This window comes from Ovis aries, chromosome 1, assembly GCF_016772045.2.
Source record: "Ovis aries strain OAR_USU_Benz2616 breed Rambouillet chromosome 1, ARS-UI_Ramb_v3.0, whole genome shotgun sequence".
NCBI lineage: Eukaryota > Metazoa > Chordata > Mammalia > Artiodactyla > Bovidae > Ovis > Ovis aries.
The window spans coordinates 217,810,916-217,833,706 of NC_056054.1; the positions used below are offsets into that span (position 1 = coordinate 217,810,916).

Below are 22,791 nucleotides of genomic sequence, written 5' to 3' on the forward strand. Positions count from 1 at the left end.
CATCAGTCCTTCCAGTGAATATTCAGGACTGATATCCTTCAGAATTGACTGTTTAATCTCCTTGAGGTCCAAGGGACTCTCAAGAGTCCTCCCCAACATCACAGTTCAAAAGCATCAATTCTTCGGCGCTCAACTTTCTTTATAGTCCAACTCTCACATCTATACACGACTATTGGAAAAACCATAGGTTTGACTAGATGGACCTTTGGTCAGCAAAGTAATGTCTCTGCTTTTCAATATACTGTCTAGGTTTGTCATAGCTTTTCTTCAAAGGAGCAAACGTCTTTTAATTTCATGGCTGCAGTTACCGTCTGCAGTAATTTTGGAGACCAAAAAAATAGTCTGTCACTGTTTCCATTGTTCCCCCATCTATTTGCCATGAAGTGATGGGACTGGATGCCATGATCTTTGTTTTTTGAATGTTGGGTTGTAAGCAAGTTTTTTCACTGGTATTATCAATCACCTAGAGCCAGACATCCTGGAATGTGAAGTCAGGTGGGTCTTAGGGAGCATCACCACAAACAAAGCTAGTGGAGGTGATGGAATTCCAGCTGAGCTATTTCAAATCCTAAAAGATAATGCTGTTAAAAGTGCTGCACTCAATATGCCAGCAATTTGGAAAACTCAGCAGTGGCCACAGCACTGGAAAAGGTCAGTTTTCATTCCAATCCCAAAGAAAGGCAATACCATTGAATGTTCAAACTACCACACAATTGCACTCATCTCACACGCTAGCAGAATAATGCTGAAAATTCTGCAAGCAAGGCTTCAACAGTACGTGAACCATGAACTTCCAGATGTTCAAGCTGGATTTAGAAAAGGCAGAAGAACCAGAGATCAGATCGCCAACATCTGTTGAATCATCAAAAAAGCAAGAGAGTTCCAGAAAAAATATCTACTTCTGCTTTATTGACTACTCCAAAGCCTTTGACTGTGTGGGTCACAGCAAACTGTGGAAAATTCTTAAAGAGATGGGAATACGAGACCACCTTGCCTGCCTCCTGAGGAATCTGTATGCAGGTCAAGAAGCAACAGTTAGAACCAGACATGGAACAAAGGACCGGTTCCAGATTGGGAAAGGAGTACATCAAGGCTGCATATGGTCACTCTGCTTATTTAACTTACTTGCTGAGTACATCACGCATAATGCTGGATCATCATGCATAATGAACTACAAGATTGGAATTAAGATTGCTGAGAGTAATATCAATAACCTCAGATATGCAAATGAAACCACCCTTATAGCAGAGAGGGAAGAGGAACTAAAGAGCCTCTTAATAAAAGTGAAAGAGGAAAAAGCTGGCTTTTAAATGTAAATGCACAGTTTAGTAAACTTACACGCAGAGAGGGGAAGGAAGAAACAGCTCCCTTAGTCAACCAGCCAAAGAACTGAATCATCCTTGGAAATTAATGAGATGGCACATCCCCGTGCATCATGGCATTCCTCAATGAAAAAGTCATTTTGAATATAGGTGGGGCCTGACCTGGGTTCTGCATGCTGCCATTATTTTGCTCATTCCTGTGGCTACACCAAGACATGCCATCAACCCTGTCCAAACCTCAGTCACTCACAGCAAGGACCAGTCTACGACCTGAGAGAGAAAAATGAAGTGATCTCCTTTCCTTCTGACTCAAAGAAATGAGTGCCCCTGTTCTTTTTTCCTACTTGGCCACTGAATCCCTCCTTCCTTTTATCTTTTCTGGCAGTTATTCCACTAGTCCTCCCCAGTTTCACTGTTATTTTTTTCTTTCCTTCCACTAGCTCTTCTCAGGCAAAGCCAGGTTTGAGCCTCCTCCTCAAAAATCTCTCTGCTGCCCAGGCTGCCATTCATTCTGTAGCCACAATGTAGTCTCAAGAGGAAACTGCAAAGTAAGCTGGAAGTGGTGAGCGAGAAGCAGCAGAAGGCGGATAGGGTCTTTGAATTTTGACTTCATACTTTTATATTTTTTCAATGATAGGTTTATAATCTTTTAGAGTTATTAGTAGTAACTTTTCTTACTGTCAAGAGTGACCCACCCTGCTTTCTCTATGTCCCTATCTTCCAAGCATTCCTCCCAATTTTGCTATCAGGTTTTAGTCCAAACACTACTAAAACGGCTATACCTAAGGTCACTAAAGCAGCTGCGGAAATCAATGGCATGTTTTGTCTTTACTCTCGTTGACCTCGGTATACCATCTAACGAAGTTACCCACTGATTATTATAGAAACTCTGTCTCTGGGTTTCTAAAACACCATTCTCCTGGCTTACCAACTCTTCTTTTAACTTTTTAGTTTGGAAATTTTCAAACGTATTACAAAATCCTGTCCCACCTGCAGTACTCACTCACTCACTCCCCTCCACCATATCATTCTGAGCAAATCCCTCTAATTCTAGATAAAATTTTCTTAATATATTCACAGTATCATTATAAACCCATAAAAACTGACAACAACTCACCATAAAATATCTAAACAATCATAACACTAATCGAAACCCCATCTCAAAAAAACCGCCTTCCAATTAAATAGTAATCACTCCCCATTACCCCCCAACCTCTCCTCCAACTGTCAACCTAGGCAACCAGTGATTGATTACTGTCAGTCTGTATAGCTGTGCCTTCTCTGGACATTTCTTATTAGTGGAATCACAAAATATGTGGTCTTTTATGTCTACATATTTTTGCTTACAATGTTTTCAAGGTTCATCTGTGTTGGTGAGGATGCAGAGAAACTGGAATCCTCATCCCCTGCTAGTAGGAATGTAAAATGGTACTGCTGCTTTGGAAAATAGTTTGATAGTTCCTCAAAAACTTGAACACAGTTAACCATATGACACAGCAATTCCACTCCTAGATATGTATCCAAGACATATGAAAACATATGTCCACACAAAAAGTGGTAACCAAATATTAATAGCAACATTACCGGGAGAAATATCAATAACCTCAGATATACAGATGACACCACCCTTATGGCAGAAAGTGAAGAGGAACTCAAAAGCCTCTTGATGAAAGTGAAAGAGGGGAGCAAAAAAGTTGGCTTAAAGCTCAACATTCAGAAAACAAAGATCATGGCATCCGGTCCCATCACTTCGTGGGAAATAGATGGGAAAACAGTGGAAACAGTGTCTGACTTTAGTTTTTTGGGCTCCAAAATCACAGCAGATGGTGACTGCAGCCATGAAATTAAAAGACACTTACTCCTTGGAAGGAAAGTTATGACCAACCTAGATAGCATATTCAAAAGCAGAGACATTACTTTGCCGACTAAGGTCCATCTAGTCAAGGCTATGGTTTTTCCAGTGGTCATGTATGGATGTGAGAGTTGGATTGTGAAGAAGGCTGAGCGCCGAAGAATTGATGCTTTTGAACTGTGGTGTTGGAGAAGACTCTTGAGGGTCCCTTGGACTGCAAGGAAATCCAACCAGTCCGTTCTGAAGGAGATCAACCCTGGGATTTCTTTGGAAGGAATGATGCTAAAGCTGAAGCTCCAGTACTTTGGCCACCTCATGCGAAGAGGTGACTCATTGGAAAAGACTCTGATGCTGGGAGGGATTGGGGGTAGGAGGAGAAGGGGACAACAGAGGATGAGATGGCTGGATGGCATCATGGACTCAATGGACGTGAGTCTGAGTGAACTCTGGGAGACGGTGATGGACAGGGAGGCCTGGCGTGCTGCAATTCATGGGGTCGCAAAAAGTCGGACACAACTGAGCGACTGAACTGAACTAAACTCATAACAGCCAAAGAATGGAAATAACCCAAATGTCGACCAATTGATGAATGGATAAATAAAATGTGGTATTCACACAACAATGAACTATTAACCAGTCATTAAAAAAGGATGAAGTATTGATACTTTATATATCATGTCTAGATTAGGCAAATCTGTAGAAACAAGAAGTAGATTAGTGGTTATCTAGGTCTGGGAACTCTAGGGGAAGGAGCTTGGGGAAGACAGTAACTGCTCATGAGCATGGAGTTTCTTATTTGAGTGATGAAAATGTTATAAAATTGATTGTGGTGATGGCTGCACAACTTTCTGCACAAATACAGGAAAAAACACTGAATTGTACATTTTAAATGATAAATTATTTCTCACTAAAGCTGTTAAAAAATTTAGTGTAGCATTTTTATAAAAGTGAGTCCAATAACAAGTTAATATTCCAGTCCAAAAGCAAAGTTTGTGTTCACTTGTCTCAAAGAACTAAAGTAATTCTTTTATACAGACTCACTTTCTCAGTTACTCAAATTTCTCCTAATTTGCCATACACATGAAAGTCATAATTATATTCCATTTTAAACATAGGTTAAAAAAATAACTTGCTTCTACAGAAGCATATTTAAGTGCAGGTCAAAGTTTAAAAAATGGAAAAGCAACATAAAAGAGAGTAAGAAAATGTCACATTTCAGTCAGTACGCAAATTATTCTTCCAGTTAGACAAATAAGCCAGTTTCTAAAAAATGAAAAACAAACCAGTTGACTAAATAAATTCCAAATAATGAAATAGTCAAAGAATTGTAGAAATAGAATGAATCTGAAACATAATTAATGCTTCATTTCTAATTTTCCAGGTGAGGGAACTGAGATAAATATATAGATATACATATCTCTATATAATACAGATAAATCATATATAATAAATTATGTTCTTAGGAAACGCCTGAGTTCTTATGAAAGGCCTTTAAAAAGCATCAAAAATCTCCCAAAGAGATGTCCTATCGTGCTTCATACAAAGATTCTCTCCCAGACTCCAAATCCCGTCACTCTTACGTGATTTCAGCAAAGTTTACTTCTTTGAGCTTTCATTTTCTCCTATGTTAAAACAAGGGCTATTACCTGTATTGCAAGGACAATGGGAAAACTAAAGATCTTATATTAAAAGTGACTCATAGAATGCTTAGTTCATTATAGGTGTGGCTTTTATTAATGCACCTTGATTAAAAGCCATGAGTGGACTTAATCATTTTTAAAGGTAAAATAACCATATTTTTAAAAGTCAGTCTTTCCCTTCTGCTAGACAGTTTTCTTGCTATGCCAGTATCTGCTTGCTGTTGGTTGAAATCTAAGCCAGGTCAAGTACCTGTTTTCAGTATGTACCTAGTGATGGATGCTTTTGAATAACCACAAGGAAGTGTGAAAGTAAGAGTTAATCACTGACACTGTGTATACTCAAATCTATTTTGTTTTTATTGGATTGAATGTTTTTTGTTCAGGTGTTACCTTTTCAGGCCAGGTGCTTAATGCCTGATAAAGCAAGACATGTAACTCAGAAGTAAAACATTCCATGCATAGCCATCATGAAACAAAGATGAGACAGAAAGCTATTTTCCAAGGCCCACTCAGTTACTAAAGTCCAAATTTATATCCTAAAACAGGCAAATACCTAGAGTGAGATCAGCTCAATTTAATGAATTTCAGCATAATAAAATCTATATATTAGTCAGCAGGCCTGGCCTTTTTTCAGTGCATATACATTTCCTTTTCATCTATAAAAACAAAGAAATTAGAGCAGAGAAGCTCAAAGTGTTTGGTAAATATGCAAGATTCAATTATTTATGAGGTAACTTCACGAGGTATAGAACATGACACAGGAATATAACACTAGCTATATTAGATATTTTAGCATATTGCCGAATTCAGTGCCACACATCTGGAAGAACCAGCATAGCCTAAAACCAAAGTTGGCAACCTTTAATACTTGCCTGAGATAGCACCACCACACTTTTCTTGATCTTGGAGCCTGCCATAGATTTACAGATTCACTCACTCTTCCCACCAAGATGTTACAACCGCTCTCCCCCTCACCCCTCGCTTCTGAATACTGGGTTCAAGACACTGTATGCCACTTATGAAAGTCATGGCACTCCCTACTCTAAATGGCTACACTGCTTAAAATGTAGACTTGCAAAAATTTTCCAAGAATACTATGGTATTTAGGTGGTCATGCTTTCACTATCAGGCCCAGTCACAGATATTAACAGATTTCTGGTTTCTTGCTTCCTTTTTCTGGGAGGTAGAAACCAGTGGTTTCAGAAGTATGTACTATCCTATCAAGCTACACATGCTCAACTTCCACTTCTGGAGAAGATAAACTAACAAGAACTGGATTTAACCCTCCACCTAAAACAAAAGAAAAATTAGACAAAATTAATGACAAAAAAGTGGTTCAAGATATTGGAAATCAAGCAATGAAGGATCAGCTATTTCCAAGTAACTTAAAATGCATCCCAGAACAAAGATGAGAAACTTTCATACAAACACAAACATATTCAACATTCAATAAGGCAAAAGTTCACAATGTCCAGAATCTGATAAACCAAAACCACGCATGTGAAGAAGCAGGAAAATATGACCCATAACAGGAGAAAGATCAATGGGAAGTGACCCCAAACTGACAGCAATAAAAGAACTTGAAGACAAGACATTAAAAGTTATTATATCTAAAAGGTTCAGAAGCAAAGCATGATAAGTATACATGGAAGATATTTTTAAAACACCCAAATTTAATGTCTAGAAATAATGCTACAATGTCTGATATGAAACATGCTTTAGAGGGAATAAGTGGCAGATTAGATATCACAGGAAAAAAGACTGATGAACTTAAAAACACAGCAATAGAACTATATCAAATAAAATGCAGAAAAAAAGACTGAAAAAGGAAAAAAAAAAAAGAACAGAGCATCAGTGAGCTTTATCACAAGTTGAAGAAACCTACTATACATGTAACTGGAGTCCCTGAAAGAGGAATCCGGCCAAAATTTTTCCAAATTTGATGACAACTATAAATCCATGGATCCAAGTAGATCAACTATACAAAATGTATACAAGACAAGGAACATGGAGAAAACTAAACTAAGGCCTATAATTATCAAATTGCTTCATCCAGCAATAAAGAGAAAGATCTTCAAAGCAGTCAAAGAGACACATTACATACAGAGAAACACAGGTAAAGACAACAGCCGATTCTGCATCAGAAACAACGCAAGCAGTACGCAACAGTGTACTGAGTGGAAAAAAAAAATTATCAACCTACAATTTACCCAGCAAAATTATTTTTCAAAACCAAAGGTGATCTGGAGGCAAATTCATAGAGAAATTTATTGAGACAGAACGGCAAATTCATAGAGAGAGGAAGTATAAGAGAGGTTATTACCAGGAACTGGAGGAGGAGAGTTATTGCTTGATGGATATAAAGGTTTTGTTTGCGATGATTAAAAAGTTCTGGAAGTGAGTAGTGAGAATGGTTGCATGACACTCTGCAATGGCACTGAACTGTACACTTTAAAAAGGTCAAACGGTAAAATTTTATATTATATACAGTTTGGCGCAATTTTTAAAAAAGGAATATACTAGAATAGACCTCAAGCCATAAGGCCTAGGAAAAAAGAGGGGGAGGAGAGTTTCAAAATACGTGCTGAATAACACCACTGATACGAATTTAAAAGCCTATAAAGGGAATTCCCTGGCAGTCCAGTAGTTAAGGCTCAGCACTTTCACTGCCAGGGGTGGGGGGTTAGGAGGGTGGGGCCAGGTTCAATGCTTGGTCAGGAAACCAAGATCATTCAAAGTGTGCAACCTGGTCAAGAAAAATAAAATTAAATTAAAAAACAAAAGTACATAAAAGTACTATACTTTGTCATATATATATATATATATAATAATGAAAGATTAGTGGTTGCTTGGGCATGGCGGGATAGGAGTAAGAAAACTGTTTAGACTGTAAACATATTCTATGATAGCAGCTGCCTCTTACAGAGGGAAGGAAGATAATGCAATTGGAGATGGGGGTGCCAACAAGAAGGACACATGCTCCCAGAGACCAGAGCATGTCTGGAAGCCCTGCTGCCCTACTGGGCTCCTATGTCCTTTGTTGTTCAGCTCTCACCACATCTCCACTCCACCACTCCAAGGGGTTTCTCTGAGGTGGGTCCCAGCCTGATCCTTTTGCCTCTCAGGCAGCACCACAGCCTGGTATATAAACAGTAGCAGCCAGAATCTACCGGGCACAATGTCTGGAGCATGGAGCTGGGGCAGAGGCCAGAGCTGAGAGAACTGCTCGGGATTTCTTAAAGTTAGCTACCTTTTCATGGGATCCTCTACCCCAGTGAGCACAGGAAGACTTTCCAGGGACTACCATGCTAGACAGTTTATTAAAGGCATCCTCTTCCTCAGCTTCCATATAAACCCCTTTCCAGAAACCATCTGCCTGAGTACATGCCTAGAATGTAGGACCTCACCTCACCTCCTTTTCAAATTTTTCTTTTCCTATTTTATTTTTACAGAAGTGTATATAACTACCATATGATCCAGCCATTCCACTTTTAAGTATTTACCCAAGAGAAAAGGAAACATATATCCATTCAAAGACTTGTATGTGACTGCCACAACACTTTTATTTATAAATAGCTTATTATAAACTATTATTTATAATGGCCCCAAACTAGAGACAACCTCAGTGTCCATCAATAGATGAACAGAAAAACAAATTGTGGTACATCCACATGTTGGAATACCACTCGGCAATAAAAAGAAATGAATTACTGACACAGAGAGCACATGAATCAATAATTATGCTGAGTGAAAGAAGCCAGACACCTGCTCTCAAAAAAAGGGGCACATGTTGTATGATTCTATCCCTATAAAGCCCTAGAAAATGGAAACTAATCTATAGGAACAGAAAGCAGATCATTAGTATCATTAGTTGCCTGGAATGGAGGAGTAGAAGTGAGGAATCGCAGAGCACAAGGAACATTTGGAGATGACAGACATGCTCCCTACCTTGCATCCGATGGTGGTTTCCATGGTGTCAAAATTCATCAAACAGTATGCTTAGAATACGTACAGTTTATTGTCTTAATTACACCTCAATGAAGAAATTTTTAAAGAAGAAACAAAGGGTTGGAAAAGCTGAAAGAATTCATTACCAGTAAACCTCCAATACAGAAATGTTCTCCAATACAGGAAGTCCTCCAAGCGATGGAAAAATACCAGTTACAAAACAAGGTCTGCTCAGAGATACTTGGAATATTTTTACTTATTTATATTTATTTTCATTTTTTAATTTTCAGGTTTGGAATCGCAATACTGCTATCTAAATAACTGAAGTTATACTGAATATACATTCAGTCAAAAAGTTTTCACTCACTGTTTTTTTTCTGATATGATTACCATCATCAGTACCTAGTGTTAGGGATAAAGAAGAAGTATGAAGAATGATTTACTATTTTAGCTCTTAACATATCAGCTAAAATTACACCAGACTAGAGATGTTTAGAAAATATCACATAAGAGAAATATGTTTCTTCCCATACTCAGTGTGGTTCTGTTAAACTCGGGCACTCTATTTTCTCTCTGTGAATACATCAGATTTTATAATGCAAGATGTTTAATCTAGAATTCAGAAATACTCCATACTCTTTGTGTCAAAGAACATTTATTCTCATTTTAAGTTTCCGTGAATCTCACCTATTGAAGCCAACAGGATGTGAATTGAACTATATCCAAAAAACACCTTCTCCCACTCTTTGCAAATCAACTACATTTCAGCTTTTTCCCTCACATAGTCTTTTACAGGGTGTGAGGAAAAGAAGTTCACAAATGCCACTGGTGAAAGTATAACAAGGGGTACAATATTTACCGCTTTGGAGGTCAATTTATCATCAAGGACACATTTCATTTTAGGGACTTTACAGACAATATAGTACAAGTGTTCCCAAAATATAGGCACAAAGGTATTTACTGCACCAAAATTTTTGACAATTAAACTGCAAACAATCCAAATATTCATCAAAAGGGGATTATTATATAATACTATATATACAGGCTTAAAGAGGAATACGATATATCTATTTGCACTTATGCGAAAAGAGATGGTACATTTACAAGATGCTAAGTGAAAAGCAGGTTAAATAACAGCTTGTAGGGAACTCCCCTGGTGGTCCAGTGGCTAAGACTCTGCTTGCAATGCAAGGGGCCTGGGTTTGATCCCTGGTCAGGGAACTAGATCCCATATGCCCACATGCTACAACTAAAAATCCCACATGCTACAATGAAGATCAAAGATCCTGAGAGCCACAAGCAAGACTTGGTGCAGCCAAATAAATAAATATCTTCTTTAAAAGAAATAATAGTTTGTATAATATTAGTCTATTTGTAAGATAGAAAAAAATTGTTACCCTATCCATTCGAGTTGTATATTCTCAGATAAACAGACATTGATTTGTTCATAGCAGCTATTTTTGGAGATTTGAAAATCCCGAGATACTTTTTTCTTCAAATAAATCAATATTTTTGTTAAAAAAGCATGCATGACTCTCAATAAAAACTTTAACAAGAAACAGAATACCCAAAAGCTAGTGACAGAAGTTAACTAGTTTCCAGTAAAAGAGAAGTGACACTGTTAAATTTAAATCAGATAATCAGACCCTGAATAAGTTAGGATTTACAGAACTAGAAATTTAGAAAACACTTAATACTGGGTTGTAATATTTTTAAAGTACATCCTTGGGAGTTCCCTGGCAGTCCAGTGGTAAAGACCTGGGTTTTCACTGCCATGGATCCGGGTTCAGTTTCTGGGCAGGGAACTGAGATCCGCAAGCTGGGCTGTGCCACCAAAAAAAAAACAAAAAAAGGCAATAAAGTACATCCTTAAGGAAAAACAGTCACACATATAAGGAACTAAAAGCCACATTTATTACTTCCTGTCCCACACTCTCACTGCATATGAGAACCAGGATATGACTATTACAAACCTACTATTCATTCTAAAATGTTTAGTTAGATTGAGCAAACCAGCTTTTCTACATGCACATCAAAACAAATCAGTAAAACTGGCTTTGAACACAAAGAAAAAAAGCAGCTGTCATAAGTCTGTTTAAAGAAATGAAGCGTGTGATCCTTATTTGCTCTGATATAAAATCCCACAATTAAACGTTTAGTTTCTAGAACGATGTCTCTCATAAACCAGAGAAATCAAATTATAGTCTTGTCTTCCACTGATCCTAGAGAAAATTTTTTCTCCATGTAAGAATGCCCCAATACCTACATGATTAAAAATAAAGGGGAAAAATCCTTTTTCCGGTAAGCGGCCTGAGGTGACTCCTAAAAATGGTGCGCTATTCACTTGACCCAGAAAACCCCACAAAATCATGCAAATCAAGAGGTTCAAATCTTCGTGTACACTTTAAGAACACTCGTGAAACTGCCCAGGCCATAAAGGGTATGCATATCCGAAAAGCCACCAAGTATCTGAAGGACGTCACCTTAAAGAAGCAGTGTGTGCCGTTCCGCCGCTACAACGGTGGAGTTGGCAGGTGTGCACAGGCCAAACAGTGGGGCTGGACTCAGGGTCGATGGCCCAAAAAGAGTGCTGAATTTTTACTACACATGCTCAAAAATGCAGAGAGTAATGCTGAACTTAAGGGCTTAGATGTAGATTCTCTGGTCATTGAGCACATCCAAGTGAACAAAGCCCCCAAGATGCGACGCAGGACTTACAGAGCTCACGGTCGGATCAACCCCTACATGAGCTCTCCCTGCCACATTGAGATGATCCTTACTGAAAAAGAACAGATTGTTCCTAAACCAGAAGAGGAGGTTGCACAGAAGAAAAAGATATCCCAGAAGAAACTGAAGAAACAAAAACTTATGGCCCGGGAATAAATGCCGCAAAAAATAAATGCAAATAAAAGTAAAAAAAAAAAAAAAAAAAAAAAAAATAAAGGGGAAAAATTACAACTGAAAAATAATTGCAAGAAACTTAAGAATAATTACTACTGGCTCTGTAGGCCTAAATTAAGAAAAGACTGGTATCAGAATTAACCAGGGTAAGAAGGATCATAGGGGAATCAACAGACCTTAATGAAAAGTTTAACCTTTTATGTGAATGAGGCAAAGGCTACAGTTTTATAGATTTCCCTGGAAAATTAGGGCACTTAGTAACTATTTAGGGAGGAAGAACTATGAGTTATACTATAAAAGGATAGGCTGTTTCATCAAAGAACTAATTTAATTTACTACGTGACTCCTTTAATTAAAAGACACTATTAGGTTAAGAAAAAGCAGAATACACTGCAACTCCCAATGCTTAAATCTCTAATAAGTGATATAAAACTAACCCTGGAAAGCCTTACTACCACCCTTTGTACAATTTACAAATATTTTTTGAGCATGCTATAAACAGTGAGACTTTACTCTGGGGGGCTCCACAGTCACTGCAGACGGTTACTGCAGCCATGAAATTTAAAAGACGCTCCTTGGAAGGAAAGTTATGACCAACCTAGACAGCATATTAAAAAGCAGAAAAAAATAAAAAACTAAAAATAAAAAGCAGAAACATTACTTTGCCAACAAAGGTCCATCTAGTCAAGGATATGGTTTCTCCAGTAATGATGTATGGATGTGAGAGTTGGACTATAAAGAAAACTGAGCACCGAAGAATTGATGCTTTTGAACTGTGGTATTGGAGAAGACTCTTGAGAATCCGTTGGACTGCAAGGACATCCAACCAGTCCATCCTAAAGGAAATCAGTCCTGAATATTCATTGGAATGACTGATGTTGAAGCTGAAAACTCCAATACTTTGGCCACCTGATGCGAAGAACTGACTCATTTGAAAAGACCCTGATGCTGGGAAAAATAGAAGAGGGGAGGAGAAGGGGATGACAGAGAATGAGATGGTTGGATGGCATCACTGACTCAATGGACATGAGTCTGAGTAAACTCTGGGAGTTGGCGATGGACAGGGAGGCCTGGTGTGCTGCAGTCCATGGGGTCGCAAAGAGTCAGTCACTACTGAGTGACTAAATTAAACTGAACTGATTACTGAGTACCGCTCTAGACACTGGAACGCCACAGAAAAGCCAGGATCTCTGCTTTCATGGAGCTTATAGTCTACACAAACAAGATACAAAGTGAATAGGGGTTCAGAAGAAGAATAGGGGTTCTTGAAGAACACAACATCTGAATTAAGACCTGAATGACTAGAAAGAGACAACCATGTGACAATCTTGGAAGAGAACTCTTCAGGCAAAGATGATACAAAGTATAAAGGTACCAAGACAATTCAAAATGGATGGCTCTAAACCAATTTCATTCATTTATTTGTATTTTTATTTATTTTGGGGAGCACATCACATGGCATGCTGGATCCTAGTTCTCTGACCAGGGATTGAACCTGTGTCCCCTGCAGTGGAAGCTTGGATTTTTAACCACTGGACTGCCAGGGAAGTCCTAAAACCAATTTCTTCTAAACAAAACACATTATCTAGGGAATTCCTCAGTGGTCCGGTGGTTAGGACTCCCTGCATTCATTGCTGAGGGCCCTAGTTCAATCCCTGGTTGGGGAATTAAGATCCCACAAGCTATGCGGCATGACCAAAATAAACAGATAAAATAAATATATGTCTTTAAAAAAAAACAAAAACCCATATTATATAGAGACTTCTATATGCACTACAGTTTGAAAATCACTGAGTGCAAAAGCACTACATGGCAAATAAATAAAAAGAAATGATCAAAACAGGATTAAACTAACACTGAGTTGGGTAAGAAACAGTACATTGATGCTAACTATATTTTCCTTTTGCTTTTCCTTTTTTCTTGGCCATGCTGTAGGGCTTAGGGGATCACAGTTTCCTGACCAGGAATTGAATCCAGGCCATGCAATGAAAGCGCCAAGTCCTAACCACTGGACCCCCAGGGAATTCTCTATGCTAGCTATATTCTATGCACTGTGCTAAATTATATAGTCTCACTTTCAGGCTGAAGACATATTATGAAACATCCACATCACTTATAATTGACAATATTTAAACAAACCTTTAGATAGAGAAGGTCAAAAAGTCGTTGAATAGATGAGAAAACTCAGTCTTACTCTTAAATAGTACAAAATATAAAATACAAAGCTAGCATTTCACTCATTAGATTTTTAAAAATGTTCAGTTCAGTTGCTCAGTTATGTCTGACTCTTTGCGACCTGAAGGACTGCAGCACACCAGGCTTCCTTGTCCATCACCAACTCCCGGAGCTTGCTCATACTCATGTCTATTGAGTCGGTGATGACATCCAACCATCTCATCCTCTGTCGTCCACTTCTCCTCCCTCCTTCAATCTTTCCCAGCATCAGGGTCTTTTCCAATGAGTCAGTTCTTCACATCAGGTGGCCAAAGTACTGGAGTTTCAGTTTTAGCATCAGTCCTTTCAATGAATATTCAGGACTGAGCTCCTTTAGGATGGACTGGTTGGATCTCCTTGCAGTCCAAGGGACTCTCAAGAGTCTTCTCCAACACCACAGTTCAAAAGCGTTAATTCTTTGGCCCTCAGCTTTCTTCAGAGTCCAACTCTCACATCCATACATGACTAATGGAAAAATCATAGCCTTGACTAGATGGACCTTTGTTGGTAAAGTAATGTTTCTGCTTTTTAATATGCTGTCTAGGTTGGTCATAACTTTTCTTCCAAGGAGCAAATGTCTTTTAATTTCATGGCTGCAGTCACCATCTGCAGTCATTTTGGAGCCCAAATGTTAAAGACATAATATCTGAGGCTGGTGAAGGCAAGGGTGAAGGGATGTTCTCATTCAATGTAGCTGTGCCATAAACTGGTTTAACTTTCTTAGACAGCAAACTGTCACTAGCTACCAAAATTTACAAGGTGCATACCGTGTGCATTTGCTACTGAGAGAGTCCCATACAACAGAAGAAATTCACATATAAAAATGTTTATTATATAGTAGCCAAAATTTCAAAACAGTCCAATGTCCATCAATCAAAGATTAAATAAACCATGAAATATCTACAATATGGAATATTTCACAGGGTTATAAAAAAGATAATGATATAAACTGATACATACTGAAATGAAACAATGTCCAACACTCATTATCAAAGTTCACTGGCTTGCATATATTTCTTTTTATGTGAAATAAGCTGTTTATTAGTGATGCATAGAAATAAGAATATTTATATATGCATAAGATATAAATGAATGATATATACTAAGCTGTGGTTTCCTTCCCTTAGGTGAGGGAAGAGAGAGGATAAAGGGCAAACAGAAGATTTTTAAAATTTCATAATCATCTCTACTACTTTCTCCCCCCAAACAGTAAACATGGATTACTTTAGAGGAACTTTAAAAAATGTCTTAAAAAGTGAGAATGGGCTTCAGTTTATCCATAGCTTGAAGCTAGAAAAACATCTTTTCAGGGCTCTTCGTATCAGTGAATACAGAAATAGCCAGCCCCAAATATTGAATTAAATATTAAAATGCCATTCCTTAAGATCAAATTCCATGAGTATTACAATTAATTGAGAACCATTACACAAAACTAGCATATTCAGGCATCCTTCAACTATACTTCAGTGACATTCCATCATGTAAAATAAAGGCTAATGTGGTTTGCAAAGCCTTCTGGGATCTAGTCCTATGCTTCTCAAACTGTAATATTCATGCAGCTCACATGTAGATCCCGTTAAAATGTAGATTCTGATTCAGTGATGCGGCTGGAGAGCCCCCTTTTCTATTAAGTACCACAGACTGTACTTCAAGTAGCAAGGATCTAGCCCAAGTTCCTTAGCACTCCCCATCCTTAACTTTGAAAATTAACTGATTTAAAAAATAATTTAGAAACTAGCTTTATCTTAAGCATCTCTCCCTCAGCAGTCATTTTTTTAAAGTGAATTAACATTAAAATCTCAATATTTAAAAAGCCCTTTTGGGGCAGCAATAATAGCCCTTATGAATAATCAGCATCTGATCTGAATAGCAATTGAGTAGTATTTTAATTATTTGCTGGCAGGGGGAGCTATATTTTAAAAAGCAGCATTAGTGTAACTAGGCCTCCATGGCTTCTGGTTAACACATTAAATATAAAAACTCTCCACCACCTCCAAAGTTTCCACCACAACCCACAAAGTTGCCACATCCACCTTCACGACCTCTTTGTGATCCACGGACTGCGTTTCTTGTTTAGGAAGGGCCTTTTTCATGTCACAGGTCATCCATAGTGTGTTATTTCTGAACACCAATTTTATCAACTGTATCATGATCACCAAAAGTTACAAAAGCAGGGACGTCCCTGGTGGTCCAGTGGTTAAGAATCCACCTTGCAACGCAGGAGATGCAGGTTTGATCCCTGGTCAGGGAACTAAGATCCCACATGCCGAGAAGCAACTAAGCCTGCACACTGCAACTACCAAGCTCACACGCCTCAACTAGAGTCTGTGCACCGCTATGAAAGATCCCCCATGCTGCAACTAAGGCCCGATGCAGTCAAATAAATAAGTAAATAAATACTTTTTAAAAGTTACAAAAGCAAATCCTCTCTTTTCTCCACTCTACCCGTCTTCCATAACTTCTATAGTTTCAATCTTGCCATACTTTTCAAAGCAGTCGCTCATATTCTTCTGTATCTTCTTTAATACCTTCAACAAAAATTTTCTTTGCTTTCAAAAGGGCATTAGGCTTTACAGAATCCTCCAGAAACAACTCTGGTTTCACCAAACACCTAGCAACTTCATGTGGTTCTGCACTTGTTGCCACATCCACCTCTTTAACACTTAAGTAAGTCATCAGACTATAAGTCCTAGAATGTTTTGTTTGGGCATCTCTCATCACTGCTCGATCTGTCAGTGTGCCCCATTTCTCAAAATGTTCTCTTAAACTATGATCTGTAGTTTCAGAGCAGAGTTCTCAACTACGCTGGTTCCTCTGGATCATGGCCCCCCTCCTTCTGGTGGTGGCCAGCTGGGGGTGATCTGGTAGTGGTTTCACCTCTGTTCCCTGGTGGCTCAAATGTAAAGAATCCACCTGCAATGCAGGAGACCCAGGTTCAATCCCTGGGTTGGGAGGACCCCCTGGAGAAGGGAATGGCAACTCACTCCAGTATTCTTGCCTAGAGAATCCCATGCACAGAGGAGCCTGGCAGGCTACAGTCCATGAGGTCGCAAAGAGTCAGACATGGCTAAGTGTGACTAATGCTTTCACTTTCACTTTGAGACCAGACTTGCCTCTTCCAACTCAAGTTCAATAATGGGACCAAGAGGAAGAGGCCTCTCCATTATTTCAACTTAGTGAATTATTGCCCTTCCCCACATACCATGTTCTTCATACCTTCATGCCTTTTTATATCTTATACTTTCTTTTTTCTCTATTTTTTTCTGGTTCTCCCCTCACCTACTCCCCTTCAAAAGCTTTTACTCTGTTAGAGGTTTAGTTCAAACTTTACAGATATTTCAGGCATATGTGAATGCTGTTTCTTTCTTATTCTGAGACTCCTATGCATTCAGGGTTGACTGTCACACTTGTTTTTCCTAAGTCCATCTCCCTGTAGAGTTTGAGGATAAAAAATATCCCTTCTCAGCACACAGATATAAAATAAATGCTGTGTACAAGTCATTAAAGAATTAAGTTTCTAGGACCTCCCTGGTGGTTCCGTGGTTAAGACTCAGCTCCCAATGCAGGGGACCTAAGTTCGATCCCTGCTCAGGGAACTACATCCCACATGCTGCACCCAAGAGATTGCCAGCAGCAACTAAAGACGCCATGTGCCCCAACTAAGACTCTGCACACCCAAATAACATTTTTAAAAAAAAAAAAATTAAATTTCTGCCACCACCTTTGAAATAATGGTTGTCACAATCACTTTTACATTTAATTAATTAATAAATTAATTTTGGCTGTGCTGAGTCTATGCTACTGTGCCAGCTTTTCTTTAGTTGCAGCAAGTAGGGGCCACGCTCTCTGGTTGTGGTGTGATGGCTTCTCATTGCAGTGGCTTCTCCTATTGCTGAGCACAGGCTCTAGGGTATATGGGCTTCAGATTGCAGCTCACGGGCACTAGAGCACAGGCTCAAACAGTTGGGGTGAACAGGCTTAGTTGCTCTGTGGCATGGGGGATCTTCCAGGACTGGGAACAGAACCTGTGTCTCCTGCATTGGCACGCGGATTCTTTATCACTGAGCCACCAGGGAAGCGCCTCTCTGGTACTCTTTTAAACGCTTGAGGAAAAATAAGAATGCCATCAAATTTCTAATATACCTTTCCCTCTTTATATTAATTAGAATTTTTACTACACTTTAAAAACAAACAACAGAATGGCATCTGAAATCGAATGCTCACACAGGCAGCCCTCTCTTTGCCACTCACCTTCCTCATCTATCCATTTCATGGTGAAAAGTTGTTCATTGTCAAAAGAACACATGTCTCGAACCTCATTACAAAGACCCTCGAAGGATATTGAAGGTTCAAAATGTGTTATCATGATATCCCTGAAAAACAAAAAGGAGTTTTAAGTTAGAGAGTGACTAATAATGCCTGATGATTTGATGGAGTTCAGAGATTCTGTGTGGGCATCAACACGTGTCACTTCCAGTAAACTATCTCTGTAAAAAATAAAACACCAATACTTAATAATGCTTAAAAATAAAAACAGTGGTTTTGTGAGAAATCTTAATCTCCCCTCCTCATTCAAGAAGCCCACCCTACGTGCTTTAACAAACAGGAGGTCCACTTTTGCTCTAATGCTGGTTACCAGAAGCTCACTCTTCTGTGAGCATTATACTCCGAAGGCAAGCAGCTCTAGATTATACTTAACTGAAACAGCTTACAGTCTCTAATTGCTAATCTCCCCTTCCCTAGAAGTCTATCTTCATCAAAGAGATGGCCCTTCAAAAATTTAATAAGGATCTGTCACGCCCTCTTTCTCAGTCTGGTGGTTAGGATTAGCAACCACCCAGATTCACAACCCAATCCCCAAAATTGGCTTTAAAATATAATTCCTATTATAAGGTAGACACACCAAAAAAAAAGGAATAGACACAAATGTGCATTTATTTTCATATTACTGTTAGATAGATCATAACACCTAAATAAATCCACTGAGCAGCTATTTACTACAAGAGTCAAAAACACAACAAAATGTTTTAGAACAAAAGCCTGGGTGTTCCTCCAAGGAACCATGAGAAGACTCCCTGTGATCTAATCCCCACGGAGTAGCCAGCCACAGGCATCCTTTCCAAGGAAAGTCAGATAGACCCAATGACTAATTCAACAAATATATAGTGATCTCCATGTGCCAGGCTCTGTCATAAGGGTTTTACAAAATTAAGGTCGTTCATGTCTTTCCTTTGCTTTAAACTCTCCAAATGCCTTTCCCAAAAGTAAAGGGAAACCCAAAGTCCCAGCAGGGTCTACAAGGCCCTGTAGGAACTGGCCCTTGCTGCCTCTCTGACCTACCTCTTCTACCACTGGACAGATAAACCAATGTTTAGAGTCCACCATCTACCCCAGCTAAAAATGTAAGCTTGATGAAAAGTAGGAATTTTGTTCATTATATTCCTAGTGGCCAACACAATGTCTAGTACAGAATGGGTATTCAATAAGTAGCTGCTGAAGAAAGGAAGGAAATCTGTTAGGGACGGTGTGAACTGACATGGGTAGTTGGAATACAGAAAGTGGAGTAAGAAGTAAGGTATTAAAATTGTTGGTCATCTGCAAACAAAAGTTAAAACTCCAGTCTTCAGAGGCTCTACAGAAGCTTAGCAGAGAGCCACACATGTAAAGTGAGTGGCCTTTTCTTGAAAGTGACGCTCTTCCCAAGCATATCATGGTTTCATGCCCCTGCCTCTTGGAACTCTCTTGCCGTGGCTTTCGTAGCAGTCTGTTTCCCTGTCTCCCTTTCTACCATTCTGAACACTTATTAAGCCTCCTCCTGTCTTCAATCATAAGACATTCTTCACACCTTCTCTCATATTCCTTCTCTTTCTCTTCCTGAAACCTAATTCACTTTTAGTGTTTTATCTATTAACTCTATGTAGTTCAGTTCAGTTCAGTCACTCAGTCGTGTTCGACTCTGCAACTCCATGAATCGCAGCACGCCAGGCCTCCCTGTCCATCACCAACTCCCGGAGTTCACTCACACTCATGTCCATCGAGTCCGTGATGCCATCCAGCCATCTCATCCGCTGTCGTCCCCTTCTCCTCCTGCCCCCAATCCCTCCCAGCATCAGAGTCTTTTCCAATGAGTCAACTCTTCACATGAGGTGGCCAAAGTACTGGAGTTTCAGCTTCAGCATCATTCCTTCCAAAGAAATCCCAGGGCTGATCTCCTTCAGAATGGACTGGTTGGATCTCCTTGCAGTCCAAGGGACTCTCAAGAGTCTTCTCCAACACCACACTTCAAAAGCATCAATTCTTCGGCGCTCAGCTTTCTTCACAATCCAACTCTCACATCCATACATGACTACTGGAAAAACCAAAGCCTTGACTAGATGGACCTTAGTCAGCAAAGTAATGTCTCTGCTTTTGAATATGCTATCTAGGTTGGTCATAACTTTTCTTCCAAGGAGTAAGCGTCTTTTAATTTCATGGCTGCAGTCACCATCTGCAGTGATTTTGGAGCCCAAAAAATAAAGTCTGACACTGTTTCCACTGTTTCCCCATCTATTTCCCATGAAGTGATGGGACCGGATGCCATGATCTTAGTTTTCTGAATGTTGAGCTTTAAGCCAACTTTTTCACTCTCCTCTTTCATTTTCATCAAGAGGCTTTTGAGTTCCTTTTCACTTTCTGCCATAAGGGTAGTGTCATCTGCATATCTGAGGTTATTGATATTTCTCCCGGCAATCTTGATTCCAGCTTGTTTCTTCCAGTCCAGCGTTTCTCATGATGTACTCTGCATAGAAGTTAAATAAGCAGGGTGACAATACACAGCCTTGATGTACCCCTTTTCCTATTTGGAACCAGTCTGTTGTTCCATGTCCAGTTCTAACTGTTGCTTCCTGATCTGCATACAGATTTCTCAAGAGGCAGGTCAGGTGGTCTGGTATTCCCATCTCTTTCAGAATTTTCCACAGTTTATCGTGATCCACACGGTCAAAACTCTATGTAAGTATCTCCTAAATCTGTAATTTCAGCTCTCTTTGTGGTATTTAATACTCTAGATAAGCTGGTTCCAATTTCTATTCTCAATGTGATCCCACCATTTCCAGCACACTGTATTACAGACCTCTGTACTCACAATCCCCATACATAAGACTGTGATGATCCATGTTTTAACCCTGTCACTTTCTCAGTTTAAGGAGGGAGGTGGAAATTTTTCTTCAACATCATCTTTTTTCTTCAACATCAACTTCCATTAAACCTTTTTTAACCACATAGGCCCAATGGTCTACACTTCTAAACCTGCTCAACCTGTATCTTATGCTCCATTTTTTTTGTTATTCAATTAATTATATACACACATTCTTAGCTAAATTATAAACTGGAAGATAAAAAATTCTTGACTCTTTACTACATTCATATAACTATTTTATATACACAATAGGGACTCAAATATTCCTTAACTGAATGTAGAAGATTGCCAGGAGAAATATCAATAACCTCAGATATGTGCATGACATCACCCTTACGGCAGAAAGTGAAGAACTACTAAAGAGCCTCTTGATGAAGGTGAAAGAGGAGAGTGAAAAAGTTGGTTTAAAGCTTAACATTCAGAAAACTAAGATCATGGCATCTGGTCCCATCACTTCATGGCAAATAGATGGGGAAACAGTGGAAACAGTGGCTGACTTTATGTTTTTGTGCTCCAAAATCAATGCAGATGGTGACTACAGCCATGAAATTAAAAGACGCTTACTCCTTGGAAGGAAAGTTACGACTAACCTAGACAGCATATTAAAAAGCAGAGATATTACTCTGCCAACAGAGGTCCGTCTAGTCAAGGCTATAGTTTTTCCAGTAGTCATGTATGGATGTAAGAGTTGTACTATAAAGAAAGCTGAGTGCTGAAGAACTGATGCTTTTGAACTGTGGTGTTGGAGAAGACTCTTGAGAGTCCCTTGGATTGCAAGGAGATCCAGCCAGTCCATCCTAAAGGAGATCAGTCCTGAATATTCATTGGAAGGACTGAGGCTGAAGCTGAAAACTCCAATACTTTGGCCACCTGATGCAAAGAACTGACTCATTTGAAAAGACCCTGATGCTCGGAGGGATTGGGGGCGGGAGGAAAAGGGGACGACAGAGAATAAGATGGTTGGATGGCATCACCGACTCAACGGACGTGAGTTTGAGTAAACCCTGGGAGTTGGTGATGGACAGGGAGGCCTGGCATGCTGCAGTCCACAGGGTTGCAGAGTCGGACACGACCGAGCGACTAAACTGAACTGACAAGGAAATATCACTGTTTATGTTTCCTTAGTCTATAAACGTGTACAGATTCTTTAGTGTGTTTCAGGTGTTTGAACAAACAGGTTATATGATTTTCATAATAAGTGTCAAACTAATCCTGTTTTAGAGATTTGAAAAGCAAAAGCACACAGGAATATTTGCCAGAGTTTCACAGGAAACAGAAAATTAATTCAAATCCACATCTCCTAATGACACTTGGGGATGCTGTGACTGACCATTCCCCTCTCCACCCCACCTTCAGAATTCTCCATTAGCAACAGAGCACCTGTCATACCAGCTGCCTAGAATACTACCAGCAGACATCCCCAGTCTTCAGCTTCTTTCAGAGATTTGACTTCTCATCTATAGTCAAAGCCCGTTCCTGGTCAGCCCACAACCAATGACCAATTCAATATAAAGGTCCTACATGTGACTTGCAAAAGCTATGAAGTGCCAATTCATCTTTAGTACTCCCAAGAGGGTGAGCGAAGGTTTCTGTTGAGACTTCACAGCATCTTGATATTTTCCTACCTAAGCTTGCTTCCTTCCCTCCCCTTATCTTCCATAGCTATCAACCCCAAAAGTACTCCTGAAAAACCACCTAAATGCTCATCTCCAACACTACCTCCCACAACAGCATCCA

The 22,791-nt window shown here is 39.3% G+C and overlaps 2 protein-coding genes across 3 annotated transcripts in view; one reads left to right on the forward strand and one right to left on the reverse strand.

Moving 5' to 3' along the window:
- The window catches only part of PRKCI (protein kinase C iota), a 69,903-nt gene that overhangs the window by 35,252 nt on the left and 11,860 nt on the right, over positions 1–22,791 (reverse strand). Inside the window, exon 2 of one of the 2 annotated variants that reach the window (XM_012099411.5) lies at positions 18,129–18,250. The exons of the other annotated variant lie outside the window; for it this stretch is intronic. Coding sequence (XP_011954801.1) covers positions 18,129–18,250 — 122 coding nt within the window. The remainder of the gene's footprint in view (positions 1–18,128; positions 18,251–22,791) is intronic. 2 annotated transcript variants of the gene reach the window in all.
- Positions 11,056–11,705, forward strand: LOC106990881 (large ribosomal subunit protein uL22). Its single transcript, XM_015092555.4, has one exon. The coding sequence runs from the start codon at positions 11,091–11,093 to the stop codon at positions 11,643–11,645; it is 555 nt and encodes a 184-aa protein (XP_014948041.1). The 5' UTR covers positions 11,056–11,090; the 3' UTR covers positions 11,646–11,705.